General features: G+C 56.9%; 1 protein-coding gene across 1 annotated transcript; it reads right to left on the reverse strand.

Moving 5' to 3' along the window:
- Positions 1-1,080: 1,080 nt before the first annotated feature.
- Positions 1,081-17,087, reverse strand: ETV5 (ETS variant transcription factor 5). The gene is made up of 13 exons (XM_068163905.1): positions 16,962-17,087; positions 16,342-16,478; positions 16,123-16,210; positions 15,926-15,973; positions 15,762-15,812; positions 9,982-10,111; positions 9,591-9,842; positions 7,621-7,880; positions 6,875-6,934; positions 6,347-6,415; positions 5,839-6,008; positions 3,850-3,951; positions 1,081-2,959 (listed from the first exon to the last, which is right to left on the reverse strand). The coding sequence occupies exons 2-13, from the start codon at positions 16,384-16,386 to the stop codon at positions 2,738-2,740; spliced, it is 1,497 nt and encodes a 498-aa protein (XP_068020006.1). The 5' UTR covers positions 16,387-16,478; positions 16,962-17,087; the 3' UTR covers positions 1,081-2,737.
- Positions 17,088-17,547: the final 460 nt, after the last annotated feature.

Here is a 17,547-nt window from a genome sequence, read left to right on the forward strand (position 1 = left end):
TGGGAGATGGCCACACCTCTCTGCTCAGCCTAGTCCTTCAGGCACAGTGGAAGAAGAGCAGCTCAAGGACCTATCAGGAGCCAGGCTAATAGGAGCATTGTAGCATGTGAAGACCTTCCATCTCCCCCCTGCCACATGTAAGGATGGAGTCTGAGCTGTGAAAACAGCCTGCAGAAGAGCCATGGGTGTCCTCAGCAGCATTGTCCCACCACCTGATCAGAGATGGGGCTGGGAGCCAGTGAACACCCTGGCTCAGTATGATTTGACCAACTGAAGTATCTGCCACCCTGAGCAGGCAGTTCTAGGGTGTTTGAACTTTTCTCCAGCCTGTCATGGAAACAGAGACCTTTCAACTGAATCAAGTCCACATGGAGCAGCCCTTGCCCTCCACCTACCTACTTCAGCCTTTTGAAGACCCTGCTGCTCCACAGGGACATTTTTTTGCAGTCCCCATGAGCACAAGAGGCTCCCATCCAGCCCAGGGTGTATCCCCAAGACCAGGGGATGGCACTAGTGAGGCTGAGCCTCAAATACTAGGGTCAGTTCTGGGGCCCCTGCTACAAGAAGGACATTGAGGTGCTGGAACATATCCAGAGGCCAATAAAGGGCCTTGAACACAAGTCTTATGAGGAGTGGCTGAGGGGACAGGGGTTGCTTCATCTTCAGAAGGGGCTGAGGGCAGTCCTCATTGCCCTCCACAACCTCCTGAAAGGAAGGTGGAGTGAGGTGGGGGGGTTGATCTCTTCTCACATGCAGCAAGTGACAAGACAAAAGGAAATAGCCTCAAGATGTGCCAGGGGAGGTTCAGGTTGGATATCAGGAAAGATTTCTTCACCAAAAAGGGTTCTCAGGCACTGGAACAGGCTGCTCAGGGAGGTGGTGCAGTCCCCATCCCTGGTGGTGTTTAAAAGACACATGGGTGTGGTGCTGAGGGATGTGGTTGAGTGGTAGCATCTTAGCAGTAGTGGTGGGACCGTGAGCTCTAAGTGCTGGACTTGGCAACCTCAGAGGTCTCTTCCAACCTCAATAGCCCTATGATTCTATGAAAATGCCCCAGCAAAGCAGAGGGCCAGGCAGGAGGAGGAACAGAAAGCAAGATCCTTTATTGTACACAGTACAGAATGTAATGCAGCTTTGCAGGAGATACATAGCCCTGCTGGAGTAAAGATTATTTCAGATTAGTCCTCAGATTAACCTGCCACACTGAGCAAATAGTTAAACCCCTGTCCCCAAGGTGGGGTTCCCCCAACCAAATGCTCCCCCATAGGTACAGGCTACTGCAGCTACCATGGAGAGAGCAACTGAGCCTACCCACAGTTAATCTTCATACTTCCCCCAAAAAAAGAATGAATTAGTCAAAAAAAAAAAAACCAACCCAAAAAATCCAACCAAAGCTAACTAAGGAAGAGAAAAAAATTCCTATACAGCATTTACAACAAAAAACATGTAGCCAGTGGAGGAGGCAGGGGTGGATATATGAGTGGTGGAGGAGTGTTAGGAGGCACAGCAGGGAGGGGGCAGCTGGAGGAAGCTGGGTACCCAGGCAGTCGGTGAGGAACCCCCCAGTCCCTGCCCACCACAACCTTACAGCCCAGCTCCGAGACCATGCCGAGCGGGATGGGGGGAGCACAGCTGAGCCAGCACTGGGGCTCAGCCTTGGCTCCCCCAGGAAAGGGGACTTGAGCAGTGAAATGGAGTGGACCGGGTGCTTGGGCAGCCATTCCAGGGAGCTGTGGGTGCCAATGGCTCCCCCTGCAAGCATGACACCAGGAAAGCCAGGGGGGCATCCTCAAGGGCTCTGGGAATAGCAGCCAGGCTGCAAAAAACCCAAACATAGCTTTGCCTTCAAATACAAAAAAATCTACAAAACCCAGTTTAGAAATGCTTTTTCTTCCTAAATCAACAAAACAACAAAATAAAGAAAGGAAAGGGGGGGGCGGGGGGTGGGGAAGAGGGAGGGAGACAGTGTCAGAGTCTGCTCCTCTGAAACACAACCTATGGGCCACAGCTGGAGCTGGAAGGGGCAGGGAGAGGACTCAGAAGGGGCTGAGAAACCATGACATCAGGTTGTATCACAAGGGTGGGCCAGGGAGGAGCGACGTGGGATGAAGGCAGAAGGCTCCTCAGGGTTGGGGTCGGTACGCTGCGCACATCAGCCCTGGGGCGCCGACCCAGGTGGTCAACCCCACCCCGCATCCTTCCTCTGTGCAAATCAAAGCCCTTTCCACCACAGAAGGCAGCTACGCAGAGCATGCTCGATGCAAAGCAGATTGTCATGCCAACTGGCCGGGTGGTGGCTGTGCCAGCCCCGTGCCAGCCCAGCCGAGTCCCAGGGCACTGGCAGAGCCGTCACCCTGGCGGTGCTGGTGAGGAACAGGGCTGGGGGAGGGGGGTCAGAGGCTGCATCTGTCACTCCCACCGCCCCGAGACGCCGCAGCAATGCTGGGAGGGAGGTGCCAGCCACAGTCAGTCCTATGCACTAGCCCTTGGACAGGAAGGGTGGGGATTCAACACACTGGGCAGGGTAGGTTCCTCCGAGCGGTGGTGTGTGCGCGCGCGGGCTGTCGGATTGGGTTTTGTCGGTTGGTTGGTTTTGTTTTTGTTGTTGTTGGGTTTTTTCTCTCTCTCTCTCTCTCTCTCTCTCTCTCCTTAGGAACAACAAAAGATTACTCTTTACAAAACCGTATTTTGCCCAAAAGTGGATGCGCTAGTGCTCGTGGCTCTGCCGCTGGCCCAGTCAGTAGGCGAAGCCCTCGGTGTAGGGCAGGCTGCCGCAGGGATCCATCTCCAGCAGGTAGGCAGGGCTGTCCTCGAAGTGCGTCAGCGGCACAGTCTCCTCCTCGGGCACCGGGCAGTCAGGCTCCGTCTTCAGGAAGGGACGCTGGTTGTCAGGGTAGGCCATGGAGAAGAGGGCGTCAGGGTCGCAGACAAACTTGTAGACGTACCGCTCACCGGCCACCTGTGAGGAGGAGCAGGAGTGCGTGAGAGCTGCCTCTGGTTTTCCCCTTCAGGGAACAAGACACACAGCAGGACTGAAGGGTCCGGAGCACAGGTCTTCTGAGAAGCAGCTGAGGGAACTGGGTTTGTTTAGTCTGGAGAAGAGAAGGCTGAGGGGAGACCAATTCTACACAGGGAGAGTGATTGCCCCTTGGAATGGGCAGCCCAGGGAGGTGGAGGAGTCACCATCATTGGAAGTGTTTAGGAGGAGACTGGATGGGGCACTTGGTGCCATGGTTTAGTTGATTAGATAGTGTTGGATGATAGGTTGGATGTGATGATGTTGAAGGTCTCTTCCAACCTGGTCTATTCTATTCTATTCTATTCTATTCTATTCTATTCTATTCTATTCTATTCTATTCTATTCTATTCTATTCTATTCTATTCTTTGCTTTCTACAACTACCTGAAAGGAGGCTGGAGTCAGGTGGGGGTTGGTCTCCTCTCACAAGTGAAAAAGGGATAGAACGAGAGGAAATGGCCTCAGGTTGTACCAGGGGAGGATTAGGTTGGATGCTAGTAATTTCTTTGTTTTTGCTGCAGGAGTGGTCAGACATTGGAAGAGGCTGCCCAGGGAGGTGCTGGAGTCACTGTCCCTGGAGGTGTTCAAGAAGTGTGTGGACATGGCACTCTGGAACATGGTTTAGTGGCCATTTTGGGGGGGGTGGGGTGGTGGGGGGTGGTGATAGTTGGACTCCACAGTTTTAGAGGTCTTTGCCAACCTTCATGATTTTCTGTGATGCTATGACACTGGACCCAGTCCCCAGCCTGCTGTGCCCCAAGATGGTGGGGTGACAGTTGGGGGCAGCCATACCCTCCCCACCCAGCCCCCAGTGGCAGAAGGGTCACTTGCCTTCTGCATGATGCCCTTCTCATAGTAGTAGCGCAGGGAGCGGCTGAGCTTGTCATAGTTCATGGCTGGCCGGTTCTTCTGGATGCCCCAGCGTCGTGCTACCTGTGGGAGACAGGAGGCAGCCATGAAGGCTCTGTCCAGGGCCTGGACCTGGACCCTTGAAGGAAATAACCAAAATGTGGAATAGGGGTTGGAGCAGCCAGGGGCAAAAGCGTCACCAGAGTCCTGGAGCGCTCCCTTGCTGGCTGCAATGAATGCAGCAAAATGTGTCGGTACAAGCTGGGGGCTGACCTGTTGAAGAGCAGCTCTGAAGAAAAGGACCTGGAAGACCTGATGCCCCATGAGCCTGATGACCATGAGCCAGCAATGTGCCCTTGTGCCAGTGGCATCCTGGCGTGCATTAAGGGGAATGTGGCTGTCAGATTGAGGGAGGTTCTCCTACCCCTTCACTCTGTGCTGGTGAGGCCTCACCTGCACTACTGTGTCCAGTTCTGGACTCCCCAGTTCCAAAAGGATAAACAGCTACTGAAGAGAGTCCAGCAAAGGATCACTAAGACGCTGAGGTGACTGGAACATCTCTCATATAAGGAGAGGCTGAGAGTGCTGGGGCTGTTTAGCTTGGAGAAGAGGAAGCTGAGAGGGGATCTTACTAATGCTTACAAGCATCTAAGGAGTGGGTGTCAGCAAGATGGAGACAGACTCTTCTCCATAGTCCCCAGTGACAGGACAAGAAAACTTGAACATAGGAAGTTCCATCTAAACATGAGGAGGAACTTCTTTACTGTGAGGGTGCTGGAGCCCTGGAACAGGCTGCACAGAGAGGATGTGAGTCTCCTCTGGAAACTTTCAAAATACACCCGGACACGTTCCTGTGTGACCTGCTTTAGGTGATCAGGAAGGCTGGACTCGATCTCCAGAGGTCCTTTCCAAGCCCTATCACCCTGTGAATACTCCAGCTCCAAGCGCTGGCTGCCACACCACCACCACCACCAAACGGAGGGCCAAATCAAAAGGCATTTGATTAGGGGAGTCTGCCAAAAGAGCTGCTTCAAAAAACAACACAATTTCCATGCATGGCATAAGAGATACTATGGGTAATCATCCACAGCATGCAGCTCCCTGCTCCAGCTGCTTTCAATTACTCCCCAAACAGCTTCCTCTTCTGTGCCACCGCCTGCAAAGCTGCAGAGCCTCAGCAGGGCACCACGCTGCACCCAGCCCCCTCTGGGGACCAGGGTCAGAGCAGTTTGGGAGGGAGCAAGCAGTGGCTGAGCAATGGATCTCAGCAGCAGGACACCCAAGGCACAGCAGAGAGGTCAGGCCACCACACCTGGTGAGCACTGATAGCCCCAGAAGCAAAGCATGTGCCGAACCAAGAGGCAGTAGGGGAGATGAGAGGCAAATTTCTATGGCTGCTCAGTGTGGGCGGGAAGCTGGTGCTGCCCTCTTGTCCTCAAAAGCTGCCTGGGGAGTAAAGACTTGTGCCAGCAGAGGTTTAGGTTGGCCATCAGAAAAAAAAATGTCTTTTCTGAGAGCAGTCAGGCATTGGAACAGACTGCCCAGAGAGGTGGTGGAGTCACCATCCCTGGAGGGGTAGAAAAAATGTGTAGATATGGCACTTCAAGGTCAGGCTTGATGGAGCTCTGAGCAACCTGATCTAGTTGGGGATGTCCCTGTTTACTGCAGTGGCACTGAACCAGATGACCTCTAGAGGTCCCTTCCAACCAGTGCATTCTTCAATTCCATCATTCCCTTCGGGACATGGTTTAGTGGCTATGGAGGCGTTGGGTTGACAGCTGGACTTGATGACCTCAGAGGCCTTTTCCAACCAAAACAACTCTGATTCCAGCACCAGTGTGAACTGCTGTGGTGCACGGGAAGGATCTAGCCCCACTCCACACCCCCAGGCTCACCCCACTACCACTCCTGGGCTGCGCCCCAGCTCTGGCACACTAGATGCTGAGGTGGGATCCCCCCTCCCCTCCATACCTCCTCAGGCTCAATCAGCTTGAACTCCATGCCCCGGCCAGTCCAGGCGATGAAGTGGGCATTGGCAGGGTCATCCAGGAGGGTAACAAGGAACTGCCAGAGCTGCAGCGACCCACGCCGCTGGTAGGGAGGACCCTCACGGTACAGGGTAGGCTCCTGCTTCACTTTACCTGCCCACATCAAGACAGAGCTGGTTAAATATCTGCCCTCTCCCTGGCTGTGCCACCCAGCAGGGACAAAGCATAATGCTGGGCTTGCTCCCGCGCAGAGACCCCCTGTGCATGGTCAGGACGGGGTGGGGGGCACAGAGGGAAGAGGTGCTGCAGGCAGGAGAGGTGCATGGTAAGGATGGGGCACAGTGGCAATGCTGAGCAGCCCTGTGCAACAATGCCTAGCAGCTCGTAAGAGCATGGTGCCAGCACACCTTGGCTTTGAAAGCTGACTAGCCCCGGTCTACCCCCATGAGCCCTGGTTACCCCTCAGCCCTTCTCCAGGGCTGGATTCTTACCCTCCAGCCTCTCAGGTACCACACATGTGTCATCAAAATACAATCGTGAGTCCTTTTCATATGGAAATCCTAGAGGGAAGAGATCAACAGTGAACACAGGGGCGCAGGGCCCCTCAACCACCCTGGGCAGACCCTCAGAAACCTGCTGGCACAGCCAAACCCAGCACCAAGATCTCATCCCCTGTGCCAGCAGCAGTGCTATTTTGGTGGCACGGCACTAGCACACCATCTGAGCACCACATAGCCCTGTCTCCCCCCCAGCCCCCAGGAGCTGGGGGAACCAAGCCCTCCTAAGCAGCTCTCTGGGGTGCGTTATCCCGGATTAGAGGGCGCTGCCACGCTGGCCGGGGCTGGCAGTTGCACAACACAACTCCTATTTTTAGCGGCATGCGGGCTGCTGCGGGGGCCGGCGCCGTGCCTCGCCGTTCCGCTGGCTGAGCGGGGGGCTCTGCCTGCCCAGAGGGAGCCATGGGACAGGACACAGCGGGCGTGCCTCCCTGAGCAGAAGGCGGCCGGCGGCATACTCACCATCATGGCTGCTGGGGAAGACACCCCCCTGCAGGTACGAGGACTGGCAGTTAGGCACTTCTGTGAGGAACACAAAGGTGGAGTTAAGGATGTGTGTCCTGTGGGTCCTACTGACTGCTAAGCAGAATGCCCAAGCATGTCCTATGGCCAAACTCCATCATCTCCTCTCACCCTGCTTTGTGCACCCCGGGCTGCTGCACCCACCTCTAGCCTCCACCCTCAACTTTGGGGAAAACCCAGTACAGTTTAGGGGAGGGGGCACTGGAATGAGCACTGGGAGCAAGGATTAAGTCAGCTCAGATTTTCATCACGTTGTTCAGGCCCCGAGGGAAGGGAGGCAGCGCCGCGCCTCCCCTGCCATCTGCTTGGCTGTGCCACCCTCCAGCCCGAGGTCGGGATATTTTTAGGTCCTAAGGCGATTAGAGGATTTTTCCGTGATGCTGCTGGGGTCCAGCAGCCAGAAGTCACAGCTGGCCCCAGGCCAGGGCCATGAGAGACCCCAGCCTGCAGCTACAGCATGGCACAGACCACACTGTGTGGCATTTGGATGCCTGCTTGTGTCCTCCTCACTCCAGAAAGAGAAGGGAGAGAGAAGAAAAATCAAAATCAGAGGAAAGAGAAGAGACCATCTACCACTGCGGGAGGAGCAGCAGCCCCGCACCACGGCAGCCCCAGAGTGACACAGCACCTCTTCCCTGCAGCTCAGCCCTGTGCCCACTGTGCTGCCACCAGTGAGCCATACCCACCTGAGTCAATGCAGTAGTCCCGGGGCTCCTGCTTGATGCCCATGGGGGGTTGGAAGCTGCGGCCTGGGGCACCAGGCAGGCCAGGGCCACCATGCTCGTAGAGCGGGTCATGGTACTCCTGCTTGAATCCCTGAGGGGGGCGGAGGGCAGCGGGGCCCAGGGGCTCCGACAGCTGCCGGTGGTAGACAGGGCGGTTGTCCCCCGGGACCCCAGGCTGCGGCGGGAAGGGGTGGCAGGGCTCAGACAGCTGCCTCTGAAACCTGTGGTGGAGAGGCACATGGCATTAACTGGGAGTGGCAGTGCCAGTCTTGCCAGCACATCCTCACCTCCCATCCCACGCAGGCCAGACCACTGTTGAGTGCCTTCAGCCCAGGGCGCTCCCAGGGTGGTTTGGGTGGCATTGTCCCACAGCAGGCTGGCATGCCTCCTCAAGAGCACTGCCACCACAAGGGTTTGTCCTGTGGACACCCAACAGGGTGCTGGGGAGCCCATCCGCTTCCAAGGGCTGAGGATCCCCCACTGAAGGAGCAGGGCGGCACAGGGGCCACCACTGCAAAGCACTGTGCACCTCAGCTGATGGCAGCCCTGCACCATAGCAGGGACATCTGGACAAGAATGGAAAAAGGAAACAAAACAAACACCCCACGGCAGCAAAACCTCTTGAGAACCAGTGAAATCTCCCCCCAGGGTGGCAGGGCAGAGCCGTGGGGCCCTAGAGGATGTTGCACCCAGGCGGGTGCTTACGCAAAGCCAAATCCACTCTGGAGCTCCAGCCGGCTGCTAATCCACTGCACGTCTGGAATTAAACCTTGGACTCGGTGGCAGGGAGCACTATTTTCAGCTCCAGCCCCAGCATGGTCTCTGCTGGTGGTGGCAGTGGATGAGGGACCATCTCGAGGGGGTGCTGCTGCATCCCTTCATCCTCTGGCACCTTGAAAGGCCATCTCTGATCTCCGCACCGGGCTCCTCTCACCGGCCGTGTGCCATTTGGCTTTGTAACCGGAGCCCTCCCAGCTGCCGGGCTGGGATTACTCCATTTCCGAGCCACGTCCCTCTGCCCTTCCTGAGTGAAACCCAAGACCTGCACTGGCACCGTGCTGCCTGAGGGGTCACAGCCGGCCCCCCCCACAGCTCCAAGGTCTCCCAGAGCCAAGCTCATCTTTGCCTGGGAGGGATGCTCACCCACTGGGAGTTTCCATGGCTCTGCTGCATGATAGCCATTGCTGGGCTGTCACATCCAGCCCCATGCCCAAAGAGGACACGGCTGGTGGTGACAGCAGCCATCACCACAGCAGAGGGCATCCGGGATGCCATGAGTAAAACCGGAGGTCGACTGTGACCTGTGCTATGCCACCACCTGATTGCTCAAGCAAATCTGGCAAAGCCTCAGGGCGTGGAGGGGTGATGGGGAACGAAGCCACGGCCTGGAGAGGAAGCAAGGAGCAAGGTCTCTTCTTCCACAGCTCCCAAAATAACAGGGCTGCTGTATGATGCGGAGGGCACCTAAGGACAGACCCTCAGCCCAGGGGTGCTCAGAGACAGAATCAGGATGCCTCTAGCTCCCAGCCCAGCAGCACTCAGCTCAGGCAGAAGAGCTGCAGTGGGTGGGAGGAGAGTGAAGCGGGAGCCCTGACTCAGCACCATCATCCACTGCCGCACGGATGGATGCGGGCAACAGCCTCTGCCGCCCTCACCTTTTCCAGAGGGGAGGAGAAGGGTCTTCCCACAGTCCCCAGAGGCTGTGGGGAGCAGGTGCCCATGGGGAGAAAGAGCCACAAGATTGCAGTGACAAGGGCATGTTTTGCTGTGCTGGTTTCCACAGGCCCTCAGGCAGCAACGCCCAGCCCATGGTTCATGACCACAGCAAGGGAACAAGGAGACAGGCAACCTCTTTCCACAGATCCATCCCAGGAGGGCCAGGGTTCCCACCTGCAAGAAGCCAGTGCTGCCAGGGCCAGGGGAAGCCTTACCTGTGCTCTGCAGGGTATTGGTTTTCAGACATCATCTTTGGCATGTGCATGGGCGGGTGAGGCGGCTGCGGCATGGCGAAGGTCTGCGGCCTCTGCTCTTGCAGCGGGTGTGGGGCTGGGGCCGCCCCATGGGCAGCTGCCTGCACGGCTGGGGCCGGTGGCGGTAGGGCTGGTCCCTGGTGTGCAGGGGACACTGGTGTGGCAGGCGGCGTTAATGGCTTGAACCCGGCGGGGGGCTTCCTGTCATAGGCACTGTAGAGTGGAGAGAGGGTGGGGGTCGGTGGCAACGCCAGCAAGGACACCCCCTTAGGGCACAGGCTGAAGAGCCAGACCACACCCTGAGCCATGACCCCAGGGGGCTGCAGGCAGCAGCTGCCCTTGTGCTACCTACCAGCAGTTGTAGAGGCACTTGTCCCCATAGCCGGCACACAGAGCCTGCTCATGGCTGCAGGACGACAGCTCCGAGGAAGGGCTGTGCAGCTCCCGCTTGATCTTTGCTGGAGGTGGGGCATGCAGGACCACTGCAACGAACAAGGGAGGATACAGCCTCACCCATGCAGGAGAAGGTGCTGGGAGACATCACCTATGGGTGTTCGTTGCTCCAGAAGGAAATGCAGGATTACCCCACCCCCAAGAGCATCAGGCAACCAAACCATGGCTATATGGCACCCCAGCAGACCCTGACATGCTGGTGAACCAAGCTGAGGAGGGCAGAGAGGGCAGAGCTGACAGGGCTGAGACAGTCCCACCAGCCCAGGACAGGGCTGGAGCACCTCTCCTACAAAGACAAGATGGAAGAATTGGAGAGAGAAGAGAAGGCCCCAGGGGAGACCTTAGAGCTGCATCTCAATATCCAAAGGGGACCTGCAAGAAGGCTGGGGAAGGACTGTTTGGAAGGGCTTGTGGTGATAGGTGAGGGGCAATGGTTTAAAATGGGAGCAGGGTAGATTTAGATTGGACATCAGGAGGAAGCCCTTCACAATGAGAGTCGTAAAATACTGGAACAGGTTGCCCAGGGATGTGGTTGAGGACCCATCCCTGGAGACACTCAAGATCAGACTTGATGTGGCCCTGGGAAGCCTGATCTAGTTGGAGGTGCCCCCAGCGACTGCAGCGGGTTTGGCCAAGATGACCTTCCAACCCCATGGTTGCATTGAATCTGTGACATGGCCCACGGAGGGGAAGTTGTTCTCCACTGGGATTCAAGATAGGAATGGCATGGGGTGAGAGGGTTACAGGCAGCTCATCAACAGCTGCAGATGAGACACACACCCAGGCCAGGCTAAAAGACCCTCAGGGAGGGGAGATGAACCCAGGCACCACTGGAGCCCCTGCCTCCTTGAGCTCTGGGGTGAAGGACAAGGGATCTTGACAGTTTGAAGCTCCAAGAGCTCGTAAGCACCTACTTGCCCTTGTTGGGGCACACCCAGCTCCCAGTCAGCCAGCCAAAGACGTGGGATCCACCTTCCTCCAGCCAAGGTGTTTCAAGGAGACTCGGGCATAGGGTCTCACAATGCTATGAGTTCAGGTGGCAAACATCCCACTGAACTCCAATCCTTCCCGGCCCCCCTAAGCCCACTCACTATATATAATTTTAAACCAAGTGATACAGGCTTAAGCTAATTAATTGCTAAAAGCAGGCGCTCTAGGAAAGGGAAAGCACCTCAGAGCTCTGTACCTAAATAGTGCCTGCAGAGCAGCCAAGAGGAATCGGAAGTAGAGTATTAGCCTCATGCAAAGTCTAAACACAGCCCAGCTACAGCAGAGAGGAGCAAATAGCTCCAGGACAACTGTTCCCAGCTTGCCAGGTAATTAGCCGCTCCTCTAATTTGTCAAAATCTTTAAAGAGCTGCTGACTCCCCTTTCCACCTCCCCCCACACACACCAAAGGCCCAGCACAGCTGGTACCAAGGGCATAAAACCCCCCAAGGAGGATTTGAAACACAAAGCCCAGCGCTGAGCCAGCACAGCCCCCCACCCGCTCCCGAGCCAGATTTATCCCCCTTCTCCTTCTCCTCCTCCTCCTCGATTCCCGCCCCCACCTCCCACCCCCTCCCTGCCTCCCCAGCGAGGTTTTGCCACTCTCAGCATTTCTAACCTTACTGGGGGGCCGGCAGCAAAGCCTGGGCGCCCCATGAGCTTTGGGACACCGAAAAGGGAGCCGGCCTTGGAAGGGCTCCAGCTGCCTGTCGCGGGCATGTTTCTGCCTAACAGGCTCCGTGTTGTTGGAGCGGGTTGTTTTTCCGCCAGCCCTACAATGGGGGCTGGTTATTCATTGAGGGAAAAAAAAGAGAGAGAGAGAGAGAGAGAGAGAGAAAAGGAAAGTCTGCGAGTGGCACCACCCTCCATTCACAAACAATTTGGAGCGCTCCATTCATGTGGCTTGGAAAGGGGAAAGAAAAAAAAAAAAAAAAAGGAAGAAAAATCTCCCCAGAGCTCAGGGCTGCCATTCAAGGAACGGGAAACGAGTTGTGAGAGCCTAACGGAGCAGCTGGCCAGGGCTGGGCTCTGCGCTGCGCTCGGGTTCCTCACACAAACAGCGCAGGGCCACCATCGCCCAGCTCCCAGTTAGCCAGCCAAAAAAAGTCAGCAAGGAGCTAAATGGGATCCACCTTCCTCCAGCCATGGTGCCTCGGGGTGATCCAGTCATGGGGTCCCACGGCTGTGGGAGTTCAAGTGGCAAACACCCCAAGGAACTCCAATCCTTCCCAGCTACCCTAAGCCAGATTGGGGGGGGACGGGGGGGCTGGGAATGGGGAGGGCAGCACCCAATGGTGGGAGCCAAAGGGGACACCAGGGTTGGTGGGAGGAAGGAGCTGGTTTGGGGTCCTTGGTGGTGAGCAGCCAGGGAAAGAGCAGGCAACATGGCAGGAGGGTTCCCAGGGGTGGTGATGCCCTTGCCCCAGTGCTGGGAAGGTTCCCAGGTAGCTTGATGCCCTTGCCCCAGTGCCCAACACCTTGAAGGCATGTTGGATGTGCAATCAGAAGGGAAAGATGAGGGACTCAAACATACCAATGCCCCCCCCCCCCCCCCCCCCCCCCAGTGTTGTACTGCCAGCCAAGATGGAGATGCTCCAAAAGTCAGCCTTCAGCCAAGAAGTCTCCCATCAGAAAGGGGACCTCCTAAAACTGTTTGGGGTCTTGACTTGTCAGTGAATCCCTTGGCTGGGGACAGAACTTCCCAACCATCAGCGTGATGGAACTTCTAAGAAGCCAAGCCTGGAAGCCACTGGCTTTGCTGATGACACCCACTGCCTAAGCCACAGGGAAGGCAACCAACCCACCATTCCCAGCCCAGATACCAGCTGGGGACTTTGGCACCTGCTCAAGCCATCACTTGGGAGCTGAGCTCCCTGCCTGCCCCTCCATCCCTCAGTGTTGCAGGACGTACCCAAGGTCACACCAGGAGAGGAGCCAGAAATAGAAGCCAGGCTCCTGCTTTCCTTTGTTCAAACAACCCTTCCTCAGAAACAAACCTCCTGCTTGCTTTTTGGTGCACAAGAAATCCTTCTCCACACCCTGCCTGTGACTAGCCCTGTGCTGCCTGAGCAGGAGGCCACAAGTCCCCTGGGAACAAACCCCTGCAAAAAGCAAAGCCTCTCCTAGTGCTTGATCTCCTCAGCATGACCCCATGGCTTCCCAGCTATTTAAGCAGCTGACTGAGACACAACATGGGGCATCCACCCTTGTCCCTGTCCCAGGCCAGCGATGCGGTGCAGTGCAATGGCCAGCACGGTGAGCTCTGTCACCCCAGCTTCCTTGTCTCCCTGGGAGAATCTGCTCCATCTCTGGGTAGTTATAAGCATCAAATATGCCCTCCTGATGCTTGATCCAAGACACCCAGAACAACAGTCCTTATGCAGAGGAGCCTAGCTTTCTCCATCCCCATGGCAGGGTTTCTTCTGGCATGCCACAGTACTTTGCTGCCAAACCCCAGCTTTAAGCCCATGTCAGCCAGGGACTTCACCTACAAAAATCAGGAACAGCCAGTGGGCAGCAGCTGAGCTGTGGGTAGCTGCCATGCAGTAAGGGCTTTTAGCATGGTGAAAAGTGATGCTGCAGTTCGGAGCCTCCCCGAGGCTCAAAAAACACATGCCAGGGCATTCTTCATGGCAGTGGAGTCAAACTGAGCCTGGTTTGTCCCTTTTTGCTGCTGTGCTGAGGAAGCTTGGCCTGGAAATGCCAGGGCCACAGAGCAGGAGACAGGGTAAGAAAGAGCAGCAATTTCTGTAGGGAAAAGGCACAAAGCTGTGGGAACCACACTGAATGCATGTCCATACGGGCTAGAGAAGGATCTACTTTCCCCCAGAAGCACTGAACCCCAATGCAACCCCCAGCCCAGGAAAGGAACATATCCCTGCTATTGAAAGCATGATCAAAACTAGAGTGAAATGAGAAGGTAAGGCCAGGAAGCTGCAAGACAGGGACGCTCTCCTTTTTAAACACTCTCCGGTGCTGGTAGGGAAGAGCTGGGCTCCCTGAACTCCTCCACCCCAGTCTGAGCACCCTCAGATTCGGTGCAGCCCCTTGCAAAGCAGTGAGGGAAACCTTTGCTTCCTCTCCCTGGGAAATGTAAGGAAGGTTATTGTAGCAGGCAGTCACTCCGGGAGAGCTCCTTTCAAGTGACAAAGTCGTTTCAACACCATCTCTGCAGAGGCCCAACAGATCAGGAGACCATTTTAACTGTCTCAACCAAATGTGCCTTTTTTTCCTATTTTTTCCTCTCCCCTGCATTGCCCAGAAAAGTTGGTCTCTTCTCTCTGAGCTCTTCAGGTTACAGGGAAACAAGAGATTGCCAAAAGGCACTGGAAACAGCTTCAACTCTAAGAGCCACCCTCCCACGCACACTGCAGTTTCTACTGCTCCAAGCAAGAGCTGCGGGGCTGCACTGGGCTGTCAGCAGCCAGTTGGGCTTGACTCTGGGCTCATCTTTTATCTCAGGGGAAACAAGGGGAAAAGAGCCTCTGAAACTTGGGCTGTCTGGAACAGTTTAATGGCAAACTTCCCACTCACAAGTAATCAAAGAGCAATAATTAGCACGCCTTTACTGTAGGAGAAGATACCCTTGCTGCATGCTGTGACAAAACTGGAATGAAAAATCTGTTCGACTGCAGGCTAAATTTGATTTCTTTTAAGTTCTGTAGCTGTCTGGCTCAGCCAGCAAACCCAGCCACCGACACCAAGCTACTCCTTCTGTTTGCCAGGTAACAACTCAAAACATCCTGTTCCCTCCCCCCCTCCTCCCCCTCCCCCCCTTTCCCTCCAACCGAGCCTTCAACGCCAGGAAAGCCAGCGCCCGGCAGCCAGGCAAGCACCACGCATCATGAGCCAGCCCCTGCCCTTGCCGCTAACCCGTCCTGGCAAAGAACCGCGGCTCCGAACCAACTCCTGTTCTTATGCAATTCAAGAGGGACTGCATTTTCACTGGCCTCCTTTGAAACACGCTCGCTTGCCAGTGATTAATGCTGCTTGAAGTGGCTCAAGTTTCACCACTCAGGTCTGCTCTTGCCAACTGCGCTGGGCCGGGGCTGTAAAAAGCTCCAGAAGCTGCAGAGATTGTGGCTAACCAAGGAGCCCAGCATAGGCTCTCACATCCACTTGAAAAGGAGCATTGATAAGCAAACCGACATTACCACAAACAAGCAGCAAGCCTCAGAGGAGCCCAGAGATCAGTTAAGAGAGATTTCCATGCATTTGGCTATGATTTTCCCCATTCACAAAAGACAGAATCATAGAACTGTTTTGGTTGGAAAAGACCACTAAGACCATCAAGCTCAACCATTGACCAAACACAACCAAGGCCATTAAACCACATCTCAGAGTGCCATGCCCACACCTTTCTTTGACTCCACCGCCTCCCCGGGCAGCCTGTTCCAATGCCTGACCACTCTCAGGTAAGCAATTTTTCCTACTATCCAGTCTCAGCCTCCCCTGGCACATGGCAAGTTTCATGGCAATGAACCCAAACCGCACGTGCTTTCTCCCAAAGTCCACGATTTCACAGCTTCAGCCCCTGCAGTGGTTGCATTCTCCAAGAAGCACTTCCAAACCCAGCACAAGGTTTTTCACAAGCACCCACTTTCCCTGCCCTCTCCCCAACCCCCCTCCCCAGCACACACACACACACCCACACCCCCCCCAAGCGAAAGAAACCCCAGAACAATCACTTACAGTTGTCAGACTGGAAATCTGGGACAAATTGTTCATCATCAGGGACCTGAGCTAAAATAACAACAACAAAAAGTGGGTTTATGGCATTTTCAGTTCCACCCCCCCACCAAAAAAATTACTCGTGGGGAGATTTTAGACAGCAAAAAGCAGAGGTGAAGACTTGCCTTCGGCTAGCCAGGCCTCTTGGAGCTGGCTGAGATCCTGGAAGAGCTCTGGAACAGAGTGAAAGACTTATGTACTCCACAGAAGAATAAATAAAACTGCCATTATTTGCAGGATTATTTCTCAACGGGCAAGCAGAAAGCAAACAGCCTCACAGGGCTGCAGTGGGGCCACAGCTGCCCAGGCCAACCCTGCCTACCTTCTGAGTCGTGGGCCAGGTCAGTCTCCAAAAATTTCCTTTTCCTATCAGATCCTGGCCGGCCTCGGCCCTCCTCTGCGCAGGACTTCTGCAAGGACAAGGGTGACAGCAGCCCATGAAAGTGGCAGCCCCTAAGGATATGGTGGTGCCCCGGGACAGAGACGATGCCCCCGTGGCAGCAGGGATCTCAGCAAGGAGCGAAGTACACGGAAAACTTACCCCGGGACCCATGAAGGGAACCTGCTGGTCGTAGAAGCCGTCCATGGTGCGGGAGGGGCAGGCAGCACCCTCGGCCCGCTCAGCATCGACGCCGGCCCGGGAAGGGGAGTCCCGCCCGGGCTCCAGCAGGTGCGTGGCTGGGGGATGAAGGGGAGGGGGCACAGGATCAGGCCCTAGCTCCTGCAGCCCCCGGGGGTGGCTCGGTGCGGGACCGCCGCTCCTCCCCGGGGAGCCACGGCCCACCCCTGCCGTGGCGGATCGCAGCCTCCCGGCTCGTGATGTCAACCGATTTCTATAGAAACGGCCGTGACATCAAGCGCGGCGGCGGGCGGAGAGAGACCGTCAGGCAAACAGGCAGGGCCGCTCCGCGTCTCCGCTGCGCTCCCGACCGCCTCTAGCCGCCGCTGCCCGGTGCTGGGCGCTGCAGGGCCGCGCAGCAGCCGGGCCCGTTCCCACGCCGCCCCGAGTGCCCCATTCATAAACTCCGCCTCTCCCCTCCCCCTCCCCCGCGCGCGCCTCTCGCGCGCCCCCATCGCCATTCACACCGCGCGGCCCGCGCCATTCATAAACACCGCCCCCGCCCCGGGCCGCGTCGCGCCCCGCCGCCAACCACCGCGTACTCTGCCGGGGCGCCGCGGGCTCAGCCGCCTCGGGGCGAGCCGGGGGCGAGGCGGGGGCGCGGCGGGGGCGCTGCCGCCGATCTCGCCCGGGCACCGCGCTGCCGCTCACGCGCCGGCCCGCAAGACCCGAGCCAGCGGCCTGAGCCGCGCCCCGCCCCGCGCCGCTTGTTTACCCTCCGCGCCGGCCAATGGGAAGCCGCCCCTCGGCCGCCCGTGCGGTCTGATTGGTTGCGGCCGGTGCCCCGTGCCCGCCCGCGCGCCGCTCCGCCGAGCACCATTGAGGGCGGTTGGGTGGGCGGGGCCAGAGGAGGCCAACGGGGGAAGCATCATTTGCATGACCCCGCCCAGAGCGTTTTTCATTCATAAAAAAATAGAAGGGGGAAGAGGCCGGCGGGCGGGGTGGGGGAGCGCGGCAGTTAAAGGGGCCACGGCCTGCTCCCGCGGCGGGGGTTGGGAGTTTAACGGGCGGCCCTGTGGGACAACCTGGAGATCCGGTTCTGGGCTAAGGGGATCTGTGCCAGCCCCTGCACGCCGTGCCCCATAGCTTGCTGCGCAGCACGCTCTGCAGAGAGGATGGACCTCGGGC

This window comes from Melanerpes formicivorus, unplaced genomic scaffold (assembly GCF_026170545.1).
Source record: "Melanerpes formicivorus ecotype bairdi unplaced genomic scaffold, bMelFor1.0.p_v2 SCAF_76, whole genome shotgun sequence".
NCBI lineage: Eukaryota > Metazoa > Chordata > Aves > Piciformes > Picidae > Melanerpes > Melanerpes formicivorus.